The 23,299-nt window shown below is 41.5% G+C and overlaps 1 protein-coding gene across 4 annotated transcripts in view; it reads right to left on the bottom strand.

Moving 5' to 3' along the window:
- The window catches only part of MXI1 (MAX interactor 1, dimerization protein), an 81,197-nt gene that overhangs the window by 19,044 nt on the left and 38,854 nt on the right, over positions 1-23,299 (bottom strand). For 2 of the 4 annotated variants that reach the window (XM_044438434.1, XM_044438451.1), the window contains exon 4: positions 21,834-21,905. The exons of the other annotated variants lie outside the window; for them this stretch is intronic. In XM_044438434.1, the coding sequence (XP_044294369.1) occupies positions 21,834-21,905 (72 nt within the window). The remainder of the gene's footprint in view (positions 1-21,833; positions 21,906-23,299) is intronic. 4 annotated transcript variants of the gene reach the window in all.

The raw sequence follows: 23,299 nt of genomic DNA, 5'->3' as shown, positions 1-23,299 counted from the left end.
AAACTGCAGATAGCATACCGTAAATAATGCATGGTAGATAAAACGCATGCATTGGTCTTGAAACTTTAGAAAGAACCGAGAGAATAAAAATACTTTTGCCTGGTGTCAAACTGATATTGATGCAGGTGCCAGGTAAAATTCCCCGGAACAAGCATTCCTGGGATGGGGTGCCACAACTGAAAATTCTTTCTAGTCACCACCAACTTAGGTAGTAGACACCTGGATGAAAGCCACTGACTTTCAGTCTAACCGCCTTCATAGTGTTGATCAAAATGAGAAGAGGAAGACCACGTAAGTCATCAGATTTCTTGCAGTAGGAGAAAAAGTGGGACCCTGACCATAACAGTAACCCTAACCCTGAATGTAATAGTAATGACTTATATGGCTTTAAAACACAAGCATGAGAAGGTTAAACTGGGCTTGAATTTATAATATAATACCATCTCTAAGTAGTTTGCATTTACACATACTAAAACCCTGTTACAATAACTATATAATGCAATGGAAAAAACAGTAACAATTCCCAACAACAAAAATAAATGAAAAGAAACACTAGAACAGAGCAGTATCCTTGCAAGCCAAGGAAAGCCTGAGAAAACAGATGTATTTTCAGAAGAGATTTAAAACTCACCACATTTCATGCATCCCAAACTGCAGAGGAGAGGATCTTTCACGGGGCAGCAACCATAACTAAGAAAGCCCGTTTTCTTTGGTTTCAGAATGTCCAACAGGCCTTCTCTGAACATCTTAAAGATTGACTGGGTCTGTAAGGTGTTCCGATCCCAAGTTATTTAGGGCTTTATATGCCAACAACCAAACAGAGAACCTGCTCAGTAACTAACAGGCAACCAGTGCTGTATTTGTAACATGGGTACAATAGCTGGGTGCCCCCTTGAGCACCTTAGCTGCTGCATTCTGCACTAGATGCAACTTCCAACCCAGGCACAAGAGCAGCTCCATCACTAGTATGTATTACAATAATCTATTCATGAATTGCAAAATATACCTTTTGAAGCAGACTATGAGAGCGAAGGGTCTGCAGAGCTTTCAGGTTTTAAAGGGGCATATTTCTAACCTCTCAATCTTGCGGAGAAAAGCGCGCTAAAACCTCAAGTGATTAAAGCAAGAAAAATAAGGATGCATCAGCAAAGCACATTAGCTTCCACAGTTTATTCCAACAACAGAATTAGAGGATTTTGGTCTTGTTTTGTTTTTAATTTAGATTGCTTACTTGAAATGAGGCTCTTGCAAGCTCAGGGCTACTTCATACAAAATGCTGGGATACTGATAAACTGGCATCCAGATGGCAGATATTAGAATAATTAATAGAAATGCAGTTACCCAAACAAAATGTGTGTATTATCAAGCTCTGAAGGGTATCAAACTGCCTTTCAAAGTGCTTGCAAGCAGGAGCCCAATCCTCGTTATGTAGCTGCTTGCAAACATTTAAAGGGAGAAACCACAATAAATGTGTGTGTGTATTCTTCATATCTGACATGGGATATGCGTGCTTTTCATAAATGTGATATCAAAGGTAGCTCCAATAGAAAAGCAAGCTAGAAATCTGAGCAGTTAAAGCACAAAAATTAAGGATGCATCAGTTCCAAGTATGGCTCTGTACACAGAAGGTCCAAGGTTTCACCTCAGTATCTCCGACTGAGGCTAAGAAATACCCATGGATAAGAAGTACTTCTGTCTGAAGCTGTGGGGAGTCAGTATCAGTTAGGATGGTACACATGGCCTAAGAGAACTTCCCTGTTCTCTCGGAAGAAGCCAAAAATGGGACTTGTGACAGTTACCACATTTTAAGACGGCTCATTTTGTGCCCTAGTGCTGGGCAACTGTCTATAGCTTAAATTACTATACCACCTAACAGATGAAGCTATCTGGGCAGTTTACAAAACAATTAGGAGGTAACAATACTAGTTCTGAACTTAGGCTACTAAAATGTTATTTATTTACTGGATTTATATGCCACTTTTTTTTTTTCCTTACAAAGAACTCAAAAGTGGCTGACATCATTCTCCTCCTCCTGCTTTCAATCTCACAGCAACCCTGTGAGACAGGTTGGGTTGAGAGTCTTTGACTGCCCCAGAGTCACCCAGTTGGCTTTCATGGCAGAGTGAGAACTAGAACCCTGATTGCCTGTGTCCCAGTCCTGCGCTCTTAACCACTACACCACACTGGCTCTTCACATAAAATGTAATATAAGATCACCCAGATATAAGAAGTGAAAAATCTATGCAGATTGAAAGCAGCCTTCACATTTCAGAAAAGCTTTTTGTGCATGACAAGACTTGGTTTCCTGTCTTGAATTTATCTTTTCTATTAATTTAAATAATCTAGGCACCTCTTGTATTTTAAGCAGTGATTCTCAAATGGTGGTTCTGGACACAGCAGAGGATTGTAGGAGGCTTGTGGGTGAGATCAGAACTGATGAATTTCACATCCAGATGGAGGCTGAAAGAGACAGGCTGGGTCAGAATGAAGAAGACCTGCCGCAGACATAACCCTTTGATACCAACAATGGGTATCACTGCCTCGCTGCATCTGCCCTGTGCAACCTACGTAGGTATTTCCTGGAACAATCCTAAATGGGCAAGCAGAGTCCTCAGAACTGCTTTTGAGCATCCTGGAAACCAAGCAGGATGGGTGTTGACCATGTGCAGCTTGATATGACAAAGAAATCAACTGCAAGCAGAACAGGATGCTTTATAAGCAAAGGACCGATCAGGTCAACTTTTCCAGGCACAGGAGCTTGCTTCTCGCCCATTAAATGTCCTTGTCCAATGAGCTACGGTATCTACCAGCAGGGCTGCTTACAAGTCCCTTACAAGTCTCTCCTCTTAGTCTACCTGGAGCCCCATCCTACATGTACTCCTATTCAATAGAAACACCCATGCTGGAGGTGGAGTCGGTTTGCTGAGTGACCCTGCAAGTGCTTTCAGAACCAGAAACACCTCTGTGGGCACCTGCAAGGAACACCTGAGGAGCAATGACACAGTGCAGCTGAGGACCAGAAAAAAAGGCTTCCTAGCACTGTTGTTCTTTTCCACAGCAACACAGGTTGTCCTGAGAGTCCTTGTGCTCTGGCCCCTGAATCTCTATGCCATGCTCCAGTTTGTTCCTGTCTAGCTCAAGTCCTGATCCAGTTTGTTCTGGTCATGCTTTAGTCCTGATCCAGTTTGTTCCTGCCTCACTCCAGCCTGTGCCCTTTCTGCTCTCCCTGTCTTTCCTCTGAGTAGACCCTATCTCATTCCAGCCTGCTGCTACCCTCGCAGCAAAATCCCTCCGGTAAACTGACCTCGGAACTGGGCTCTGAGTCTGTGTGTGCGCGTGCAAAATCAGACTGCTCTTCTCTGTGCCTTTGACCTGTACCTGCTGACTTGCCTCTAGCCTCTGCCCATAGTAAGCTCCTGACTCAGCTTGAGCTTGCGCCCTGGACCTGGCATTCTGCCCTTCCCTGCTGCTGCCCACGGTCCGCCCTCACAAAAGTTCACTAAGATAAGTGAAAGATGAGATGGAAGATGGTTACAGATTAAAGCACATGCACAGAAATAAAAGCTATCCTGGTAGCAGCAGGATAGTGCAGAAACTTGGAAACTTCCCATCTTTCCTTCTGAAGGGACTATTTGAATAGTCTTACTATACCAACAATGGCAACCTATGGTGCATATTTGTATGAGAACAGGCAACACATCCTTTCCATGGGTACCAACAAACAGTTGATCAGCTTCACTTCTGACCTTCATTTGGTGAGAATAAAGTACTATCAGTATTACTTTGTAGAGGCAGGAGGTACAAAGCCCTTTTTTGTTTGTTTTTTGGGTAGCATTGGAAGATAGTAATTACAAGCAGAATGGAAAGCCTGCCATCATTTCCATGGCCTTCTAAAATATACTTCCCCAACCAGGTACCCTCCAGATGTTTTGGACTACAACTCCCATGACTCCTGACTATTGGCCATGTTGATGGGATTAAAGTTCAAACTATCTGTAAGGTATCAACCAGGTTGGGGGTGGCTGCTCTAAAAGGAAGGTGTTTCATAGCCTCAAATAAAAGTTTTATTATTAGAACACAGACACATCTGCAACATGATTCAAACTCTACACCAATAGAAAGCCACAGAGTCTAGAATACTGCAGTATCTGCATTTCTTAACAGAAAGGGGTTCGCCATCATGAGAAGCTTCCAGTACAGACCTTAAAACCACAAAGGGTATGGGTGCCAGAACCATTCTAAATGGAGGCGATAAGGGACTATGGCTGTATTAGAGTGACCAGCTGCAAAGGAACATGAGGCCCATTGTCTTTAACTGCTGCAGAGAGTTTTGACAGATTCGCCTTGACATGCAGACTTGAAAAAAGCAATAGCTGGTGAAATTCGGCATGTTATGGATGCTGCCATTTAATATTTTCCTCCAATTATATGAGTTCTGTGCACATGTATGAGAGGGAGAGGGAGAGGGAGAGGGAGAGGGAGAGGGAGAGGGAGGAGGGGAGGATTGTTTGCCTTGCAGGTCTGTGTTATCTTTTCCCCTTAAAGTATAAAACTCCTCACTGCAGTTTGTTACCGAGTCAGACAGGCCTCCTCCTCATACTTGGCGAGCAGTCGCCCATCTGTGGAGGGCTGCAATTTCAGAGAGACTCTCCACAGTTACCAATGACATCACTCTCTCTGGTTATATAATGCTCCGGGAGAAAGCCTATTTTTATGAGCATTTACTGCATTGCTCTGGAGTCCTACCGAACCATGCATATCCACAGCCAGAGATGGCTTCCACTGCCTCTGAGGCACAGTAGATGCAGAAATTCTGCCAAAACTCACAGTTAATGAATAATAATGACAGATTCACTACAGACCAGGGCAAAATGTGATGAGGTAATTCAATTATCACTTTTAGTATCCATTTTTGTAATTCTATGTTCAACAACATATCCATGTACAGTAACTTAAAAAAACAGGTAAGGCTTTAGAGAAGCCAAGGTTTTTCATTTTAAATTTAGATGATGGATGCAGTAAAGAAAACTAGCTGGTACTAGTTAGCTTATTAGCCAAAGGCTGTTGTTAGTCTAAATATCTCTTTGGACCTACGGGTTGATATAAAATAATGAGGGGCTTAGACCAAGGATTACTTTCATTCTGCTATTTGCATTTTTATGTGGTCAGTCCAAAGGCTCCAGGTAGTGTGCAAGAAATGAGAAAAACATATGCTTATACTTCCTTGAGACTAAAGGTTATGCTCAGAGCTGTACTGCAAAGCTCCCTAAACAGGAAACAGTCAAACCACAAAAATAAAGCTCACATGCTCAGCAGGGTTTTCGCATTTCCATTCTCACAGGACCTGAGCCTGCAATACTAGCAGCTCACCCCAACTGATGCTTTAAGATTGGGGTGCATTCTGCCTTAACCTTGAGGGAAAGGCCTTGCGAGGACACACTTAGTAAAAGTCTTAGTCCAAGGAGGAGGAAGTTCCTGGAGAGAGTTTTTTTTTTCCTTCCTTAATCATAGCCAACCCTACATTAATCCTCTTACTAAAAGCCACATTTTTGTTTGAATATGGACAGGGAAAATAGAAAGAGAATAGGACGGGTTATGCAATAGTCATAGTGTAAAAACAACCCAGCCACCCACAGCATTGTCAAGGCGGGGGGGAAGAGTACTATTAGAAATAAAGAAATTAGACTACAGAAACACACTGTAGGCACTGTTTAAAGAGAGAAATTGTTAGAGACAAGCAGCCAAGCCTGTATCAAGAAATCATTGCACAAGAATCATTTTGGAGCCATCTGCGTGAAATTCTGCATGAGTGCAAGAAAGCAAGCGGGGGCTTCCTTCTATAAACAATTCCCAGGACATATGCTTATCTCGTAATTCCATCATATGACTTGACGGATTTGCTCCATCTCTAACCCAGAAGACAATCAAATCTGTCTCTTCTCCCCCCTGCTCTCTCACAGCCACCCTCCTATTGGCTGCTGCTGTTTCAGTGCCTTTTCCTATTGGACCGTTTGTTCTCTAGCAGAAAGAAAGGACGAAACTCAAGAATTTGCTAAGTAACAAAACCAGAAATGGAAAGCCAGTGAAGCACTGGGGATGGATGGAGCCTCTCTTTCCTTTGCCATCATGTTACATAAGTGCTTCAAGCCCTTGAGCTTGAGCTGTGCTCAGTAAAACTGCTGTGACTTTTTGCCAGCCTTCAGAAACTCAACACATAGGTGCACAGTCTCAAATGCAAATTTGCAAAACAACAACCCCTGAAAGACACAACTTTATTCTTTACACAGGGCTGGCCATGCCTAGACAACCATCTCCAAGTCAAAAAGCAAAAACCAATCTTGAAGCTTTCACAGTTTTTGCCAGATTAGTAGAGCCAAAGGGGAAGCACCATTCTTCCAAATATACAGCAGCAATCATTTATTTTTCCCCCGATTCAGTAACATTTCCTAGTCACTTATGAGATATTCTACAGTGTTGCAAAAGTCAAATGAAATATTTTATTTAAAAGACTGTGTACCATCTTTCAGCTGAAGCTTCTAAGGTGAGCTATCAAGCAATTTATTTTTTAAAATAGCAATTAACATTCAAATTTGGTAAAACACAACAAAACAATAAAAACAGCAGCTGAAAATGGAAGCAAGTCAGCAATAAAATCAAAATGGGGAGCCTCTAGATATTTTAATAGCATGATTTATTTGGATCCAAAATAACTGTGCCAGTGCAACTACTAGCAATAATTGAGGGTTTATTTGGGACTATACTCAATCCAGGAACAAATTGCTGGGGGGGGGGGGAGCCGAATGAAAGAGAGAGAAAGAGAGAGAGAGAAGGAAATACACACAGAGAAGTCCCTCCTATGTGTAAAGAAAGCAAGCTATAAACTCTCTCTCTCTCTCTCTGAATCTTTTCTCCATAGACTTATGCAGGCTGGTAAAATCAAAACAAGGGCAGCGGTGGGGGGGAGGTATTGACAAGACCCTTACAAACATCTCATGCTCCTTTCTTTTTAAAACATATTCATCCTCACACCTTTAAATATGAAGCTACATTTACCTATGCCAAATGCCTCTCTCCCAATGCAAGCACACTCCAAAAAACACCCCATCTTATTTATTTATTTATTTATTTAAAACATTTCTATGCCACCCCATTTGCAAAGAGCCTTGGGGCAGCTTACAAAACAAACAACAATACACACAATTAACTTTAAAAAACCAGAGACATCTCGGTACAATGTAAAAACCCAATAAATAGTCAACTATTAACAATTAAAATAACTTTTAAATAAAAAGGTCTTGGCCTGGTGCCGAAAAACAAATGACGGCACCAGGCAGACCTCTCTGGGGAGCGCATTCCATAGGTGGGGCGCCACCGCAGAGAAGGCCCTCCTCCGGGTACTCACCCTCCTAATATCTTTCACGGAGGGCTCCCGGAGAAGGGCCTCTGCCGCCGATCTCAGGGGGCGGGCGGGCATATATGGACATATATATATATCACACCTGACCTCCTGCTGAGCTCTGATCTCCCTTCCTGCTTCAACTCTATTGCCACAGTTAGTGGACCCACCTCATACATCACATCCTGCTCTTCAGTGAAGAGGCCCTTTGCATCCCACTGAAGCCTCAAAGGCCAAACGGGAGAGCAGGGAGCTCTGAGCTACATCTGAGCTATTTCCACTTCTGTCCAACTCGAAGGATGCTGGTAGCCCTGTTTCTCCCCTCAGAGCAGAATGAGTAGGTTATACACGAACAAGGAGCTCCACCATGTCCTCTCAATCACACTTAACCACCATTGCCACCCCTGCTCAGGGCCCTCTGGTTCAGATCCTACTCAACAGCAACACCAGCATTATAGTCTAGGATCCCGTTTCTTGCTCTCAACGTTCAAACAGCTAACTAGATAACAAGTGCACACCCCCAAAAATGAGCAGGGGCTTGTTTTATGGTGTCACACGGAGGACAGGTTCACACAGCACATTATATTATCCTAAAGATAAGCCACAGTGGCCTATGTTACTCCTGCCAAACAATCCGGCACACCTCAGTTTACTGTGGGTTGATCCCCTCTTAGGTCTCTGCCCAGTCCTGGCATCTATCCCAAAAATCTTCATTTCCTCATTCTCTATGCCAGCACTCTCCTGAAGCTGGCCGGTTGGGGTTGTTGCTTCACAAGAGCTACCCACATGACCCATCAGATAGCCAAATGCATATAATTTTCTAAGCCCTTACGAATGTGCTGAGATATTATCACCCTTTAAAAAAAAAGAGTTCTTGTGTAAGTGCAAAGGAGAATAAGGCTGCCTGTCTGCTATTTATTCCAGCACAGAGATGCCCCTCTCTTCTTAATGTCTTTGCCAATTTCATCTTCCACTTCAATGCTTGGCTTGCTAGCAAACTCTTTTCAAAAGGCTGCTTCACCTACTTCAAGTAATTAAACCCTACCTGAAAAGCTACTTCTCCAGCAGCCACCAGCTATTTTCAGCTCCCACCCCACTTTGTGCTAGCTGCTACTACTACTCTGGGTTACAGAGTAGTTAAGGGGATCAGGTGGACAGGTAAATACGTGCAAATTTCTAAGTAGAGAAGAATGAGGATCAGTGCATACACAGATTTCAAGGCAGAAGAGGGAATGAGGGACGGAAAAGGATGAGTAAATATATACACATTTCATGGTAAAGCAGTAAAATGAAGGGGGAAATGATACACACTCTATAGCACCAGAGTTGCAAGATTAGCAACATTTTAAAAGAGGCTAAAATATATTTGGGATATTCTCTAGTATCCTTTCTGCTTTAAATTTAGGAGCACTTCATGGAGAGTACTAAGAAGGTCCAAGGGAGGATGGTGGAACAACCTGGGTTCTGGCTGCTCCAAGGGGGCAGCTTGCTAGCCACTTCTGACAACCCCTGATGAAGGGGTTCAGATATCAGAAGTCATCGAGAATCAAGCTACCCTGAACAATCTAAGAACAAGCTGGGTTGTCAGCACAGATTTTTTGTGGAAAATGATCCATGATACAAAAGCCATTCTGGGTGTGAACATCACAAAAAGCTACCCTGAAACAACCCACAGTAACAAGCCACAATGGCTTTTCATGTTGTCTGGTTCAAATTTCACTCCCAGATGCTTGCTTTTTCAGAATTTTAGCACCCTTACCAACTAACATAATTCAGAGATCAGTTTAATGGATATGCTGCCACAGAACTCTTCTGCAGGCTCCCCTACCATGGTTCTTCCAACATGGTTTGGACTCCTACTCCCATCAGCCTTTGTCAACAGGGCCAAAGAGGGTGCCAGGTAGGAGAAAACTAGCACATTGTTAAGCTTCAAAGCTAGAAATTAGAACACCTGCACTAACTTATAGCTAACATCTTGCAGCACTGCACAGACAGCGTAACAATCCATCTAGCACCAGGATCCAAGTGCTAATGTGGAAGCAGGACTTAATCATTTAATCTGTCCTTCTGAGGCAAACCAAGCCCTTGCGCTGGGGTAATAGGTACCATAGAAAGAAGGTGCTGCTGGTACTCTGGCACCAAAATGGCAAAGAAAACTCAAGAGTGACAGCAAGCGAAACAAATCAGCACAGCTCTTCATTTGCCTAGTTTAGAATACCCCACGAACAGTTGAAAGGTTTGGGCAAAAAGACAAAGGGGAGGGATATAACTGGGCTGTCAGAGCATTACCAACATACATCCATTACTGGTTCTACGACTATTTTAAAAGAACACAGGACACTTTATATTGCAATGCCATACAGGACCAGCCCTCTTCAAATGATCCAGGATGGACAGACAAAGGGGCTCATGGTAGTGGGATGCTAGATTGCTAAATATGGTTCTGTCTGAAGCTGCATTCTGGAAACCATTTCTGAATGTATTTCCTGATTCTCGCATTATGCCCACATGAATATTCCTTTAAATATCTCAACTCAGAAGGAAATCCCTTTGAGTTCATTCCCATGGAAGTGTGTATAGTAGGGGTTTGGAACCATTTTCTGCCATGAAAACACTGTGTATTTCAATGTACATAAGGCTGGCTATTGACCAAGGAGAGCTGGGTTCAAGCTCCCCCTCAGCTATGAAGTTCACTGACTGCACCAATCGGTGGTTAGGCTCAGAAGGGCTTTTTTCAATGGGGAGTTTTCCCTGATGAAGGGAACTTCTGTGGATCCCATTCACTGTATCTCAGCTGAACTGACCGCATATAGCTGTTGCCAAGTAAATGGGATAAATCTACATATACTGCCTCGAGCTTTTCAGAGAAAGAAAAGAAAATTCACACGGGGAGCATCAGCAAGGCCCACAGTTCGGTTAGAGGCGTGTGGAAAATATGCAATTTTGCTTTCCTCTAAAATATTTCTGCCTGTTAGTCTAATGGAGTTTCTCATCTCCTTAGATTTTAAGTGTATTGCAAAGCAAGAATTAAAGTGCCATGTAGAGAGCAACAATGCTAATAATAGAAGATTAACCTAATGAAGTTTTGTCTTTAATTCAAAAATAAAAAGTACTGCTCTGTAAATAGATGACCATCTATCCTGTGACCTCATTCTGGTTAATCTCATTATATTCATTCACCTTTAGAAACCATTCAGTACTTTGTGTTTGTGTTTATTTTATTTTCCGGAATTTCCTATTTTAGGAGCTTCAGGTTTTTCTTCAATGTTCTTAAATACTCCAAATGCCTCCTTTCCAACCCCTGTTCATCTAACATCAGTCCTCCTTGGATTAGTTTCTTAGCCAATAACTAGAATGGCTTTCTAGCCCACCTTTCTTCCCTTTCAAGGAACCCAAGGCAGCTTAGGAGGTCTTTCTCCCCTCCATTTTATCCCAAAACAACAAACCTGTGAGTTAGATTAGGCTGAGAGTCTCTAGCTGACCCAAAGTCACTCATCAAAGCTGAGGACTGAGTGGGGACTAGTGCCTGAATCTCCCAAGTCCCAGTTGGGCAGTCTAACCACTACACCACTTTGGCTCTCTTGGTTCACTGAGTCTGACAATTTGGCAGAAAAAGAACCGGTTACTGGTGCTGTATATTAGAATTTCAGTCAATGTAATCAAATATCAAACCTGTGAGGTTTTTATCATGTGCAAAAATGGATCACAGGAGCTCATGTGTTTCTATGCATATGAGACTTCTTTCCATGAGGACTGGTATCATGCCCTTTTGACATAATTTTCCAAATGCTACCAAAGAATACTAAAAATGCTAATAGATCATCCCAATTAACCATCCCTGAACTAGACCACAGAGGAAGCAATATTCAACCCAGTACATTCACTGATATATCCTATTTTTCACTCTATAAGACGCACTTTTTCTCCCTCAAAAGGGGAAATGTCTGTGCGTCTTATAGAGCAAATGTGTGTGTGCCCGACGCCTGGGCTGCCGGCCCGCCTGCACCATGTGGCACCACTTGGCCGGCACACGCTCGGCGCGCCCTGCTCCACCTCCCTCCTCTGGCGCAGGTGAGAGCTGTTAATCACAGGTCGGTGTGTGTTTTCAAATGGCAACCTGTGTTTTAATGAAGCCCATGGGGAAGTGATGGGGAATGTGCCTGTGATTATCAGGAAGCTTTCCATGGATCATTCATCTGTTAGTTGATCAGACGCATTTTTTTTAGGATCAGTGGATATTTGAACAGCATTACCTTCGTGTATGAAGTTTATTCTTCAAAGGCTACTTAGTCCGCTGTGTGTTTGATTTACCGTACAATATCTCATTTTTTGTCAGAAGTTTTTTTCTATTATTTACTAGTAGGGCAGCGTGGACATTACTGGCTTTTTTAGATTTGTTATTGAATTGTCTGCAGCAGCTCTTGTATAACTGGTGTGGACTGTGGATTCCTTCAGTAATTCCACTACTAAGAAAGTGATGTCAGTGATTTTCAGCAACAGAGCTTCATGAATTCTGACTCTAGTGATGATGAGTTCTCTGGGTTCAACGAAAACTAGAAGAGTACTCGAACTTTAAAGTCTCTCTTTTGTTAATGACAGTGGTGATGGTTCTTAATGCAACTGTTGACTGCTGTTCACTTTACAAGGTTGAGATACGGTATTACTGTATTCTGTTATAGTTTATTAAATAGTTTAGTAAACCATTTGATTCAGAATATTTTTTTCTTGTTTTTCTCCTCTAAAAACTAGGTGCGTCTTATGGTCAGGTGTGTCTTATAGAGCGAAAAATATGGTACTTTAAAAAAAAGATCCCCACGAACTGAAAAAAGTACCACCACCCTGGGAAGCAACTGCTCCATCTCCAAATGTAAGGCTCAAATGTTATTTCCCCATGTGACTGTTTCCGGGAGATGATAAGCTACACATTCAATGAAGAACAGTTTGTAAACATCTGAACTAACCCACTGAAAGTTGAACATAGCCAGTAGCCTGTACACATGCTATATTTCTTAGTGTTTCACAGAAATATCTCAGCACAGGTATATTGATCCTGAAACTCATAGAACACCCAGAATTAATCCAAAAGCAATGAAAGCTGAAATCTTAAAGTGCTAAATTTGACAGTACTACAGCTGCCATGCCTGTTCACTGCAACTGTGGGCTCATGGGATACACACAGCCATGCCAATATTGCCTGATTTGACCAACTCATTAAAACTATATGCACTGCAGGTACATTCGTGGTGCACCTGGTCTCATTCTGAGAGTTACTGCAGCATGGATTGTGCAGGATGACCCATGGGTGGCAGTGGTAGGCGGAAAGCCTTGTAGCATGGAGCTGAATGAGATAGCCTTTCAGCTTTCATTTTTAAATAGGGGTAGGGTTAAGGAAGTTCAGCAGCTTCCTCACGTTTGGCAAACTAACCACTTCTTCACAGCCACGCAAGACATAGGATCTGGAGCCCCAGCAATAGCCTAATGCCTGCCTCCTGTGCCCAGTTAAACTATTTGGGTCCTGAAGCCAGGACAGCAGACTGGGAAATCACGAATCAGACATTTAGCTTTATCTGACAATTTTTCACATCTTCAAACACAGAGTGAAACAAAATAAAAGCTAACACAAATACAAGGCTTCGGGGGCGGGGGGAAGCATTGGTCTATCTGCACAATAACCTTATCCAAGAAAGGTCTTATAAAACGTCGCTACATTTTGTATGTATTTCCTGGTGCATGCTCCTTTGGAAACATCTCTTTTCAATCTACCACCCTCCTCTTCATATTTAAAGGTTTTACACAAATTGTTATGGTGGTCATGGAAGAGAACATCTTCCATTAAAGGAGCACACAATTCCTACAGATGCTCATGATTACAGAGGCTGACACTGCAGCTCTGTTGTGTGGGCAATTCAGTCACATTGCAACTATTCAAGATCTTAGCGTTTGTGTTGTCTCTGGCCAAAATGTGCCCCCCCCCCCATGTTATTCAGCAAACACGAAGCCTATAAGCTTTTTTTTCCCCAGTCAACAAACGTTTAGAAGGGTCAGCTGGAGAGCACAGCCACTGCACATTTCCTAAGAGGGTCTGTATGACCCAGAATATCTCTGCAGGGACAAGCTGTTCTTTAGATATGTTTTCCTACTTTTTCGGGCATCCAGGGAACAAAGTTGTTTGCTTTGGGAAGAGTCACATGTGTGCGCACTCTCACAAATCAGTATTTTGTATTATCTCATTATAATATGCCCAGCAAAAGTGTTATTTAGGTCCATGAACAATTTGCACAAAGCTTTCTAACTAGCAACATTTGCTGGTTTCTTAAAATTGTATGATTATTTTAAGCCGTTGTTAAAGGGAAGAATCCTCTTAAAGTGGTGTAAAGATAAAACCAATTCAAAACTAAGCAACACACACACACAAAATATAATATATAATCAATAGGCAATGAGAATACTGTTAAGAAAAAAAAATCACTAATAAAACTGGCAACTGAAGTTCTATGGAAAGGCCAGAGACACAGGTGAGTCTTCGGCACGTTTCTTAAATCCTGAAAAGAAAAGCCCTGATGAACCGCGAAGGGATGCCAATTCAGAAGTACAGGATCCCTTGTACTCACCAGCCTAACCACCTTGACAGCAAACAGGAGAGAAGTGCCCTTGCTGATGACCTCAGAGCACAGGGCAAGCTGAAACAGGACAATGGAGTCCTTTAAGTAACTGGACCCCAACCTTTGAAAGCTTAAAAAGAATATTTTGGATTACACTTTGATCATATTATGGCTTTCTAGGGACTTTTCGCCCTCCAGTTGTTCTAGACCTGTAAACATGGGCTTCCTGTGCCTGTATAATGGCCTATATTGTGTTCAGTGTGGGCACACTGCAGTTCATGTACCCAGAAACAACAAAAATGGTATATGGAATATTGTTACATTTATACCCTGACTTTCTTCCAAGGGGTCAGGGTGACATACACAGCTCCCACCTCACTGAATTCTCACAACAACCCTATGCAGTGGGTGAGATGAGGCACAGCAACTGGCCCAAGCCCAGCTAGTGTAGTACATGGCTAAGTGAGGATCCGAAAGTAGGTCTTCTCAGCTTAATTCAACAGGAAATGGAGAGAAGAACCTTGTAAGCAATCTTTCCTTCTTGCAAGGAGAAAGGTAGGAAACAAATATAATGTCATCTTAAACACTAGCTATTCATGCAAACTTCCTGCTATAATGCAGGAAGCAGACCATGGATACTCCTTCTGGATTCACTGACAGACTTGGAAGCTCACATAGCCAAGGGTGCTTTTATTTAGCTATGACTGGCACACCATTCCTCATGTTCTGGTCAGGGTGACAAATGCCTCATCTGTCTATATATATTACACTCATCTACACATATTAAGATCAATATGGGACTTACTCCCAGATTAGTGTGTATAGGACTGCAGCTTGACTTACATCTTGCTTGAATTACCAAACAAGGTCTACCTGGGGCTGCCTTTGAAAACTGTTTAGAATCTTCAGGTGGCTCAGAATGCGATAACCTGGCTGCTGACCAGGGTGAGATATCGAAAACAAGGACTCCTGGATTACATGAAAACTACACTGGCGCTTACCTGATCTCTTGTTATGTACTGGTGATGGCATATAAAACTTACATGCTTTAAGGCCAGCCCACCTGGAGGACCACTTTCTCCCCTACAAGAATACCCAGGCATTGCAGTCACCCAGACAGAGCTTTCTCTCAGTCTCACCAACATCTGACATGCGGAAACTCAAGAAAGTGCCTTCTCAGTGGCTATACCTTGACTCTGGAACTCCCTCTTCAATGAGCCTCCTTATGGATGGCCTTTGAAGCTCTAATTCTGTTCTAACTCCTTCCCATTTTGTTTACTTTACTTTATATGTGCTTTTATTTGACTCCTTTCAGTTTTGTAGTGTTACCATTTATTTTGTATTAAATTCACTGACTGAATGAGCAGAAAGTCTGCTGGAACAATGGAGGATGCATTAAATGGGGTAATAGTGGGAAGGGTAAATTATCCAAATATCAGACTGGGGGATATTGGTCTAATAGGAGGAAAGGCCAAAAGTATATCTAGCACATGGAAGACCCTAGGTTCAATTCCTGCATCTCCAGGCAAGTCTGAAAAAAATTTGCTTCAGACCCCAGAAGGCCACTGCCAGTCAGTGTCAATAATACTGGACAAATAAACTTACAGTTTGACTCAGTAAAAGGCAGTTTCCTGTGATCCTATGTTCAGAAAGGCCCTCCAACCCTCTTGAATGGATTTTCAGGGACAATAGGATGGCAGAGTTAAAGATAAATGATTAGCTGTGTGAACCGCCTTCCATTTGTCCAGTCACTGGACACAACACACAGTAAGGTAAATTGGTAATTTTGTATTGTGGGTGTTGTTAGCATCAATGGACATTTCTTATGGAAAAGTGGAGCACAACAATTGTAACAAAAACAAAAATAATACTTATCTACTGTATTTCTTGCAAGAATTATATGGGTGAAAGAATAACCATATGAATCACCCTGACCTCCTTGAAAGGACAGAATAAAAATGTACTAACAGAAATATATACATTTTAGTTTTGAACATTTTAAATTGCTGGCATAGACTTAAACAAGTTTTGGAACAAAAGGGGTATTGCAAAATGGATAAGACAATTTTGCATTCAAATACAGATCTCTTGAGGATACTGAGCGCACACTGCTACAGCATGAAGCAAGTAACATGACTTCCAGAAGCTTATACAACTGTTTAGAACAGACCTGCCTTCTTTTTCCCTCTTGTAAAGGCACAAGAGCATGGCCATTAATGACACACAGAAAAATAACAGGTAACACTTTTCATGAGACAGAGGTAATGGTGAAAAGAGCTTTTTTTGCTAAGTATCTATGTTTCAGAGTCATGTTAAAAGGATCTGAGCAGAGACAGTAGAAAATGATGGAATCTGTAATTTAGAGAAAAGCACTGTGTATTTGAGAAGGCTCTTAAAATTTTTGAGTACTGGAGCCTCCATATTCGTGCCAAGTTTTGCTATTCATGAATTTCAGTTGCAGTACTATTATGTTATCTAAACACAATCAAATTACAGCTCCTGAAGCACAAAGAGTATGCTTTTTAGTATGATATGAAGAACCTAGCACAAAAACATAACAGAGTCCAAAATACCCATCCTCCCGACACAGACAAGACTACCATTTTGTAAACAACTGAGACCTCTAAAACTGTGGAACTATTTCTCCATCGAGGAGAAAAAAATCCTCTCCCAAAGACATTCAAGTCCTAAAGTATCAGCAAGGAGAAAAGTTCAAATGACATCATAAGCCTTTATAAACACTCTCAAAAGCAGTTTTGATCTCCATTTCCTTCCTTGGGCTGACTCAAAATAGTTCCTATAAAAAGCTTCAATCTTTGTGTAGCACAGTTGCAGCACTCCTTTTCACACCCACAGCAATTTTGTCATGGTTTGCCCACATGTACACTGCAAACTGCATGATAAGGGTAAATCAGGGGAAATGGTACGACAGACATGATACTTAAGTGTCATAGGTAAGGTCTGCTCAGTAAGAGGAAATAGCATGGAGGTCACAACAAATGCAGGTACAATTCACAAGCTGCTTCCCCAGAAGACTCTGAGGACATGTTTATGCATGTAAGTTACTTGCACAGAGACTGTATCAAGTGAGAATCTGCATGTGTGAAATGGCCACCACCAGCCAAGGACTGCAGGCACAGACACGCTACCTTGAGAACATCTGGGTGCAAGTACTGCAAGACTTGGTCCCAGCTTGTCTAGCTTATTTTACCAGGTCTGGGAGGGTGGGCGGACAACTCCAGCTACAAAGGTTGCTGCCCCCTGTGATTATTTTGGCTGTTTTTGACTGACCTTAGAGTAGTTAAGATAGAATTGTATTAATCCTACTGTATAGATATTAAAGGGATGCTTATTAATGTGAGATAGTTATGTGTATGATTATGTAAACCTCAAGATTATAACTTTATTAGGAAATATTAAATTCTGTTGTTTAAAACTTGACATGGTTGCAAGCCACTCTCAACATGGTTTTACATGAAAAAGCGGCATATAAGTAAACTGATGATGAAGACAACTATGCCATCACCTCAAAATAAAATAATCAATATAGCCAACAGCTATATAATATATGATAATATATATCAGTGGGGACAATATAGCCAAAAGCCCTACTCAGGCATCCACCCAACTGTGTGATGAGAGTGGAGAGTCCCACTGCTCGTCACAGAAATGTAGGTTCCTTATATGTAGGGCTCAACAGATGAAGCAATAGACAACAGAGCTAATGGACAAGAGCAGGCGAAAAGCGAATAAGACTCAGGGCATCTATGTAAAGGAAAATATTCAATTTCTCCTGTTGCACACACCGGAATACAGAAATCGTAATGTAACATTGGCACTTGTTCTAATGCATGGGGGAGGGGACATTCCACACATTTCCTCATTAACAGTCATGTAACATGCAAATTGATTTTCAGACATCAAGAAGTTTATTGCCAGCTATGTCAGTGTGATAAGCCCAGCAGAATTATTCTAAGACACAAACAGGTAATATCCTAGATTAGTAGCCTGGTTTAGGTGGGGCAGAAAGAAAAACAAGCAGTAGCATTAGCAATAGATAACACAGTGTTCCATTATTCCATTTTCCATATCAACAGGTACACATTTTAAAAATACTGACAGTATAGCATCCAATATCCAAAGATTCTAGTTTCCATACCCTTTACCTGATGTCACACAAAGCTGGATTTGTGCTCAGCATCATTTTCTATAAGAGAATTACTAGTGCTACAGTGTATAAAATAGAAGTTTAAACCAAAGCTACACTTAGTGCCCAGGTTTGGTATAGAGTGAATTTTTGGATTTCTTGCACATACTTCTGGCATAGTACAATATGCAAGTTCTGTACTTAAGCTATTCCAAGAAGGCATCTCTATCTATCTTGAGCCCCTGAAAGGCACCATTTTTGAGATGTCACCTACTCAAAATACATACATTCTTCGCCTCTGCCTTTAAAAGGGCAGGAATTATTCCAATTTCTAGATACCCAAACAGATCCCAGCCCCCCCCCCCCCCCGTCTGCCTGCATGCACCTGGCTGCATGTGCATGCAAATATTCTTACTCTGTTCAAAACTGCAAGCCTGGAACAGATCCACATTTCTGAACGCGCTCAGCAATGAGGAGTAATGATGAGGCAATCACTGACAGACCAAAATGCTCTTCCATCAGAATGGTCACTGTTTAGAATACTGTACAATGTAAACATTTAGTTCATGTCAACTTTAAAACACGGCCACTACATGCAACCGACTTGGGTCCTTGCCAACAAATGCTCATTTGCTGCAAACACCCTGTAGAGTTTCCTTAAGGCTGCAGGTCAGTAATGAGGCTCTCTTGTTTTCCTAATACCCTAAGAACAATATTAATACTTTCAGTGAGTGACTGCACAAAAAGGTATCCAGGAAGGGGGCATTCATAAGAGCAGCAACACGGCAGCACTAATTGCTAGGCTTACCACCTATGCGCACAGAGTACTCTGTGAATGGGTGATTATTTGCAACTGCACTATATTCATGAATTTGTTTTAGAAAGTGCAGACATCCCCTATGTATATACTTTGGTTCAGTATTTTCCCCATCTAGGCAATTATTAGATAGTTTAGCAACATCTTAGTCTACATAACTACAGCCAGTTTGGGAAATTATATTCTCATTCCCTCATTTCCTCTTTACTAAGAACTTCCCATGCAGCTTGGAGCACAATGCTTCTAAAAGGTAAGTTGCTAAATCAGAATCCCAGCTTGTATAAAACATTCCATATGGGCTGTAAACATAGGTCTCATAGTTACAGCAGATGATGTACCTAAAATCTAATCTGCAGATTCTGTAACAATAAGGCTTATGCATACTACTCAAGGGTTTTAGGAAAATAAAAACAAAGTTCTACAGTGAAGAATGTACTCTCCTCAGCACTAATTATGCAAAGTAAGGAAACATGCAGAATTACTGAAAAAGTAGAATATATCCTTGTTACAGAATGCAGTTATTCACCAAACTTCCATAGTATGGAATTGAGACTCCCTGCATATTAATAGCTTGTTATCAATCTATAATTCTTTCCTTGTATCCAAATGGTTGGCTCACGGCCCTCTTTACCTTGCCTTGGGCAATGACATAAACCCAAGTTATGAAGAAATGAGAAAAACTGTACCGTCAACACTTCACTGATCAGATTAGAATGCAAGAGCATGCACACTTAAACACACATTAAGGGAATGCATAAGTTTTAGCAGACTGAAGGTAGCTGCTACTCTCATTACAAAAACCATTAAACATGCCACAGACCCATTAATACACACTTTATGAGTACCCTCATTAATACTTGCACACCTTGTGAATACCCTCATTACGGAGGTGCTTTTGATTAGGAGCAGCTTATTTGTTTTTGTAACAATTTCTGGAATCACAGCACTGAAAACTATGCTTTCCTGATAACTTACATGGTTTCCTTCACCCCAAAATTCTTCCCCTGGGTTTGGAGCCCTTTTAAAAGTTTTCCATAACATTTTTGTAGCACCCAAATAGATGTGTGCATATCCATCACTCCACCACTTGACCTTAAGTACGAAATTCTTAGCCCACAAAGCCAATTCACTCCAGTCCAAGAATATTTTCTTTTTTTTACATTTGTTTTCCGGCAATACTTTGCCTTTGGCTCTCTAACATGTCTGAAGCACTTGCCCTGTGAGTCAGATGAATTAGACAAGGAACTGTGTGAGACTCTGACCAGTCAACTTCAACAATTGCCATTCCATTTATTGGCTTGCATGAGCTGCTTCGCATAGTTCTAGTTTGGGACTGATGAGGGAGAGGCTCGTTACTTTGCAACATGTTTGCAATGCACTGCTATCAAGTCACCACTGCTGTACCAAGGTTAACGTTACTGCAGTAATAGGGAAGTAACTCCTGTTGCCCACGAAAATGTTCTATGCACAGCTCTGACTACAAGAAAAACACAACAGCCAGGTGGGTCAAGAAGTGGACTGCCTTCCTTGAAAAAAGAAAAGGGGCAAGAGTCCCATTCCCTTTCAGACTGGCTGATCACTTTCAATCCAATTCTTTGGGAATGGAATTTAATCCAACGCTTATGGACACTTGTCTACTTTTAAGGGCATCCCTACTTGACTGTTGAGTGAATTTCAAATTCTCTTAAAAGAAATAATTATCCTGTATTCACTGGAGTGTCAGGAAGAGGCATCTGAAAACCTGTGGGGAGAAAACTTGGACCACTTCAGACTGCCAGGGCTCCTCAGGCAGCCTTAATTTTAAGGCTCAAATAACTGCACGCGATGGCTGTACACCTGTTTTTTAGATCTGAGTCTGCCCCAAATCATATGTAAAATGTGAGTTTCAGACCATACAAGTAAAGGGAGCAGAAATCCCACTGTAGTTATTTATCTCCCTTCAATAGAGAGATAAATTTCCCCACTTACCCCACCCATCCCTGGCAAGCCAAGTTTTAGTACCAGGAAGGAACTTAGCAAGGCCAAGGCTATGTGGAAGAAAATACAGGAAAGACAGATATCCCATTAACTTTTGCCCTTAAAATTAAGCCTTCACCCTTTGCTTGTAGAAAGGACAGACAAATGTTTAAACAAATAGGTTCTGCTGAAGCACAAAGTAATAAATGAAAGTAACAGAATCAGTGGAAGAGAACCACATACCAAGTAGGAGGGTGTCAGCCAAGGAGGTGGCTATAGGTCCACTAAGTCAGGCTTGGGCAGGAGGAGATCTGCAGACATTTTAGAATCCAACCCTTAGCCTTGCTAATTGTCCCTGACCATGCTGCCAAGGGTTTATCTGAGTTGAAGTCTAAAGCAGATGAACATCAATCTTCTGCCCACCTCCAATGTTTCCAGGATGTCTGTGCAGGGGATAATGTGGGATTGTAAATAACTAGAGAAACCACTGAAAATGCATTTCTGGACACACATTTCTCTAGTTGGTACCCTGCTTTTTTTCTGGGAACAAGACAGACATCATTTTCCTCATGGAGGAGGATGTTTCTATTGGCTCTTTTCCATTTATGTAAGTTTTGCTATATTTCGTTGGGACTCACAAAAACCAAAGCACTGATTCTTCCTTAATTCCTCATTTATACTGTATGAAGAACAGATTATCCTCTCCAAATCTATTTTCTTGCTGCTTTTGGCCAAATGGTTGAGCATAATTCTTCTGCTCTGTTTGAGAGCCCACATTTTAGCGTCTGTTATTGTAATCCAACCAGTCCTCCCAAAGTCCACTACCTAGAGTCCATGGAGAACACTGACAAAGCAACACAAATAAGATTGTAGCTCTTCTAGAACTTCACCAGACAACAAAAGTCAAGGTGCTACCTTACTTCTTCTTTTTCATAGCTCACTTCTGCATCTTCCTTTTGGTAGAGTATTGCGACATCTTCACGGTACCTCAAAATATAAATACAAATCAGGCCTTTGCTTTTTTCCTCCTTCCCACAAACCTGGCTTTCTTCTACCTTCACAGCACATTTGACAGATGAATTGGGCCAGTGACTCAAAACATTGATTCAAGTTATCTTTTTTGCCTCTCCCTTCATGCTTCACGTAGGCTGTCTGCCTTCACCTGAAAGTGCAGCATGTACTTTTTTCAATTAAATGTGCAATTACCCCTTTTAAAAAGCAGGCTTTTTAAAAAAAACCCACCAAAAAAAATGCTTCAGGGTGGAGGGAAGGGTTCAGATAAGAGACATCACCAGATCCTAGCCAAATCCATGTTGTACACAATGGTTTCTGCTGTGAAAATACGCAAACCTGGTTTCCTCTAAATGAGACTGGGGAGGGAAGAAATACTAAATATTTAAAATATGCTGAGTGTATTCGCACAGCAGGCACACTGCTCAATTATGTACCTTGGTACACACACTTACTTCACAAAAGGAGATTCATGATTCACCACTCAGTGAGAAATACTCTGATTCACCTCCAAAATAAAACATTCATCACAGGTAGCTCAGATATGTGATGGCATATATAACTGGTTTTACTATATAAAAAGTAATGTGTTCACACACCATCAATCATTTATATAGCAGTCTTTCATTTTCAAAGGGTGGTATATCCCATGAACCCTTCCTGCCAACAAAACAGCTTCTGTCAACAAAACAGGGAGAGTAGAAGTTCCTCTTCCCCCACCCTAAAAATTTGCTCCAGGAGTTTGAGCGACCCCTTCTTGTACAATCTGTTGTCATAGACTGCGTATGATAAAATGTTTAATTTTCATAAGATAGCATTTCTAGGACCTTGGTGTTTACCTGAATAATCAGCTAGGTCTAATCTATCAAAATGTTTGATTTAAAAGTTGCTCTAACTAATAGGGCAGCTGATTTTTAATATCGCACTGTTTCTAACATAATCATTTAGACAATTCTGGAGGTGGCAGAAGAGAATGACCACATCCAGAGTCACACTAAACCACAATTTAGCATGAAGAAATCAGTCACAGAGAGCCTCAGATTCATCCATTCCCCTGGTGCTGTTGTAAGGAGGAAGTTTTTACGTAAGTATGTCTGTATTTTGGTTTTACATAAACAAAACTTGCCACATCATCAGAACCCAAAATCCTAGTTACGGTGAGTGAAAATAAGCTAGCTTCAGACCATAGTTTCTAAAGTCAGCTTATAGTCACTGACTTTAGTTAAGATTACCCTCAGTTCAGGACTGAGACAAAGTCAAACTAAAATTGATCTAAAATAGAAGCTGAATCAGTTTTAATCTCCTCCTCTTCGTAAAAAGAGAAGGGTGCAGGTAGCATGAATCTAATGCTCATGGTGGCTTACTTTTCT

Source organism: Varanus komodoensis, unplaced genomic scaffold (genome assembly GCF_004798865.1).
Source record: "Varanus komodoensis strain SLA01 unplaced genomic scaffold, ASM479886v1 scaffold1, whole genome shotgun sequence".
Taxonomy (NCBI): domain Eukaryota; kingdom Metazoa; phylum Chordata; class Lepidosauria; order Squamata; family Varanidae; genus Varanus; species Varanus komodoensis.
The sequence above is the reverse complement of the archived record's forward strand: the minus strand, read 5'-3'. Positions and strand labels throughout refer to the sequence as shown.